The following is a 4,760-nucleotide window of genomic DNA, read 5'->3' as shown; positions in this document are numbered from 1 at the left end:
GAGTACAGTGTGCTTGTGCGTCGCCTTTTGTTTCTAAATCTGGCCACTAACTTTGGAGGACATAGGAAGAGATGCCACTTCAAACAGCAGTTTTTCTTAAGAAACACCAAGACAGACAGAGCAGCAGGGGAAAATAGAGCATCGTCTTACCAGCTTACTGCCTAATCCCCGCTGGCTGCAATTGAAATTTCAGTCGTGTAAAACAGCAGAATCGGAGCAGGACCTGACAAAAGATGACATTGGTTTGTAAGTTTTGGGTGATGACGCTCAGGGGGGAACCCCATTATGAAGCTGTCACACAGCATTAGGCCAAACTTCAAACACTTTCATGTCTGAATTACCATTCACCCTTTGGAGATAATACATATTTGCCTTTGCTAATCCTTTTCTCTATTGATTTTTTTCCCCCTTCTTTTAATAACTTCTTGCAAGCAAGCAGATTTTACGTACAAGAATGCTGACACGTGGGCGGTTGGAACAACAGGACGGGTTTAAGGCAGATGAGCCGCTTACTGCACTTGTCCACGTGCATACGAGATCTCTTTTGACATCTTTACTGATTCCAAAGATGATATTTGTAAAACGTTGTCATATGAAAGAAAACACGAATGCTCTCCTGAAAGAGTTAAGTATCCAAAAATCACTCCACTCAAGCATAAGTAGGTCAAGTTATTATAGGTTTGCCTTTGACAGTAAGTCTGTTCCACTGCCTCTGTCATATTTTCTGGCAACATATCATTGTTTCCATACTGTAGGTTATTTTGATGTAAATATGAAAATCAGAAATAAACTTTATAAATGTTTTTCTATGAGAACCTTTTTTTTTTTTTAGCCTATGTATCCAAGCCAAAGAGTATCATTATCGTCTCATGATCGTCTGGTTTAGGGCTGAAAGTAAATCTTTAGTATTTGGTCTTAAACCTAAATGGTTTAAGCTAAGCTACAGCATAATAACAAAACACCATACAGATTCCTTCCAAGATTATTCATATCTCCTAAACCTTTCACTTTGCTTTTGTTACAATAAAACTGTTTTTGATAAGCAAATAGGAGACGTGTCAGCCTTCTGTTCTGCCTCCTGAGTACGCAGCATTACACGACTGTAACCATACTGTTCGAAATTGCACTCATAAAGATGTTAATCTGGTTTTCATAACGTGTAAAGAAACAGAGTATATTTAAAAGTTCTTACTACACTGATGTAAAAGCACGCAATTTTATGTTGTTGCTAAGTAAAGCCAGATGGTTGGAGTTAAGCAACAAAGACTGCCAAGCTGCCCAGCCGGCCAGTGTTCGGTCGTCCTGTTTTATCGCTGCCACATGAACCTGTGGCGGCACGCAAGGTTTGGACAAGGATGAATACCTCACTAATGTCTGCTTTTATGTATTAAACTGACATGGCGTAAGTTCACATGCTGTCTTTTCCACTAATTTTTTACAAATAATAATAAAAAAAAAACACTGTCTGATCCTGGAAACTTCTGTTTTTCCATGAACAGTAATAAAAATATTCTACATCTTTAAATATTCAATAAATACTATTGAAAGGTTCATCCACAACCATGGATGGATGGTGGAAAAGTTACCGTGATATGTTAAACACATCACATAAATTAATTACACACAGACTGAAGTTTTCAAATCTTTATTTCTGTTAGCTATGATTATTTAACACAATATCTAATTTCTTAGATTAGAACAACATTTTACATCAATTTGTTTTCATACAGATGTGGGTTGCAATGATGTCAATTTGATGAGTGGTTTGGTGCACTTGATGTTAAATTTACATAATTTGAGAAGCTGGTGAAGATCAGCCCAGTTTATGTTGACATGCAGGGCATTACAGGCTGTTTCTTTTTACTGACTGTTTAGAGCTAGATGGGTAACTATTTACATTTTCAGCATTTCCCTACCAACATAGTTAATTCTTTCTGTGATTCCTACTGTGATTAGATGGAAATAGAAATTATTTCAACTTTCAGCCATTGCAACTTTTTTTTTTTGTTTGTTTGTTTGACTCATTTTTTTCCTTATTCAGTGCATTCCTTAGTTTTGATATTCCTCATGTTTTTGTTCTCTGTGTATTTAATTTGTGTTCTGAATTGCAGCCTTTAGTTGTGGCTACTCTTTGCAGATCTTAGTTCCTGTTTTATTTTGAAATTGGACAATGAACTTTGATCTTAATGCATGTTGTGTTGTTGCTCCTGTTTTTGAACTTCTTTGTAAGCATTTGGTTTGAATCTTGGTTAACTTTAATGTTAGGCCATGCCCTGTTTATGCTTTGTGCCATATTCTATTTTCTGTGTCTGTTTCCCTGGTTCCTTTTGCTATTTTTCCCATTTCCTCAATTACACTTCAGTTATTTGCTTTCTCTCACGGTCGCAGCCTGTTTCTAATCACCCACTATGCAGTAAACACACTCATCAGTGTTTAAGTTTGTCGGTTTCTGTCATTCTTTGCTAGAATATGTTGTTGCTCCCAGTCTGGTTCCTGTATGATTTTAGTGTGTTCTATAAATCCTTGAGTTCAATAATTTAATACTACCTTCAACACTTGTCTAGCTTGTTTCTGCTATACATAAAAAACAAGAAAATATGAGGCATTTATCTTTGCAAAACAAAACTTTTATTCAACAAATAAGAGTTAAAAGAAATAAGTTACAGAAAAAATGACAGTCATAGCAGAACCCCTACAAATGTACCTTATTTTTATTTACATGAAACTGATCCAGGAGTTCTCCGACTAATCCAGCCACAGTTTTAGTTTCTCACAAAGATCTCCTGTGTTCCAGCTGCTGTGAAGAGTAAAAATATGTAATCCAGGAAGTCAAACACACCAGCAATGCAACAGTGAAACATGATGGTGGCATCTTTTCACCACAAGTAAGCTTTTAGAGGAAAAATTGAACTAGAAGTTCAGAAAATTAAACAAGTTCAATTAAAAAAGTCTTCACACCATATTACAACTCAAATCATGGAATGTAAACAGTCTCATGGTCTCTCCTAGAACATTTTATCACTTTCTTTTCACACAATACGTACATTTCTGCTTGATTTTCATTTCATTATTTCATAATAATAATACATTATTATTTCCCAATGAACGTAATCACACTATTAGCTTTCCTCACATCTCGCTGACTGAGGCCTTTAAACTCAGATGTTTTGTGTCTTGGCATTCTTTGTCCTCGGCTTTGGCACCGGAGACACTCCTTGTCCCTCAGCAGCTGTGGACAACTGTGGAGACTTACTGTCAGTCCCAGCATCCAGCTTGGAGATATTCTGGTAACAGGCCCTTGGTGAAGGCAGTGGACTTGGGGATGGATAACTCTGCACATCGTGTATGTTCTCATACTCTGTGATGGACGCCGCCTCTTGCTTGTGTACAGAAAGCTTCTTGAACACCACTCTGTCACTGAGCTGTGTGCTAGATTTGGCGCGTCTGCGTGAGGGGCATAAGACGACGATAATGACGAGCAAAAGAAAAATCAGACCTGCTCCTCCTGCCAGGACTCCCAGAACAGTTTTGGTCTTAAAGCAAAGCATTGGGGCTGTGCACGTCGGTCGAACTGTCTCGCTGCGCTCCGCGCTCACTTTGTTTGCCACACTGCAGGAAAAGTTGATGTCTTCTTTTATGTCACTCAGTGATATGCTGACAGTTTGACTTGTTTCACTTGGTAAGATCTTTTGATCTTGCGTCCAGGAGAAAACCAGACCCTCGGGCTTGGAGACTTCACAGCTAAACTTAACGACGTTGGTGCCGCAGCTGTAACTGAGTCGAGGTTTTGGTACATTTTCCATCACACAGAGCTGACCGGTCCAGGTTTTAGCCAGGGTGCCGTTAGAATGCAGGGCGTCTGCTTGATAAGTTCCTGAACTTTGCAGCTTTACACTCTTCAGGAGCAGAGATCCAGTTGTAGTGATGTCTTCTGTTTTCCCAATTTTCACTCTATTTTGTTCTCTTAAGAAAACAATGGTGGAGTTATGAGTCCATCTCAAAATATTGGACTTTGTCAGTCCTTCATAATTAAAAGGCAGAGTCACACTCTCCCCAACAGAAGCGTATATGTCACAAGTTTTGCTTTTTGCTGCTGTGAAGCCGATGAATCCAAATAGTAGGATTTGACCGAGCGCGACAATAAAACACGCCATCGTCTGCATAAAACGGTGTCCGTTTTGGTATCCAGAGTCTTTTGAGTTAGGATGGCTTCCAAGATCTGATCAGTTCAAAGTCTGATCCAAATGCCTCAACACATTCTCACTCCCGACTCGTCATTGTGTTGAATGCCTTGTTGCTTTTGAAAGCCGAAATATATGTGTCACAGAAAAACACATCTCCACCACTAAAAGGGAAGTATATCTTAAGCAATAAGGAAATGGTTAGTCAAGAGTCTGTCGTCGTTTCCAAACATGGCCTGTCAAAATCAGGTGACAGCTAAGATTTTCTGCTTAAATGCCAAATGTCATTTTTTATTCTTTTTTACCAAACATGACATCACTCAGTGAATTACTAAATTCACGAGAGTTTTGTTTAACCTTTTGTCCAGCCAGGTCAATTACATATTCACTTTATGGTTTAGCAGAAATAAACTACTTTGCTTTTACATTTGAAATTAAGTTGACAAAATGAAAATCTGGGTTTCCCATTAGTTAATTACCTCCACTTATGTGGTAGGATTTATAAAAGGTGTAAAACAATGTGCTCTGCAGCATGGGCTGCTAGATTTAAATGATCAGTTTGTAAATTTAAATAAATAA

General features: G+C 38.2%; 1 protein-coding gene across 1 annotated transcript; it reads right to left on the bottom strand.

Moving 5' to 3' along the window:
* Positions 1-2,605: 2,605 nt before the first annotated feature.
* Positions 2,606-4,315, bottom strand: LOC116711887 (uncharacterized). Its single transcript, XM_032551480.1, has one exon. It carries the CDS (start codon positions 4,161-4,163, stop codon positions 3,159-3,161), a length of 1,005 nt encoding a protein of 334 aa, XP_032407371.1. The 5' UTR covers positions 4,164-4,315; the 3' UTR covers positions 2,606-3,158.
* Between the last annotated feature and the right edge of the window lie 445 nt (positions 4,316-4,760).

Source organism: Xiphophorus hellerii, chromosome 2, assembly GCF_003331165.1.
Source record: "Xiphophorus hellerii strain 12219 chromosome 2, Xiphophorus_hellerii-4.1, whole genome shotgun sequence".
NCBI classification, from domain to species: Eukaryota; Metazoa; Chordata; class Actinopteri; order Cyprinodontiformes; family Poeciliidae; genus Xiphophorus; species Xiphophorus hellerii.
The sequence above is the reverse complement of the archived record's forward strand: the minus strand, read 5'-3'. Positions and strand labels throughout refer to the sequence as shown.

Coding starts and splice junctions, on each gene's coding strand:
- LOC116711887 (XM_032551480.1), bottom strand. CDS start 4,163: ATGCAGACGATGGCGTGTTTTATTGTCGCGCTCGGTCAAATCCTACTA.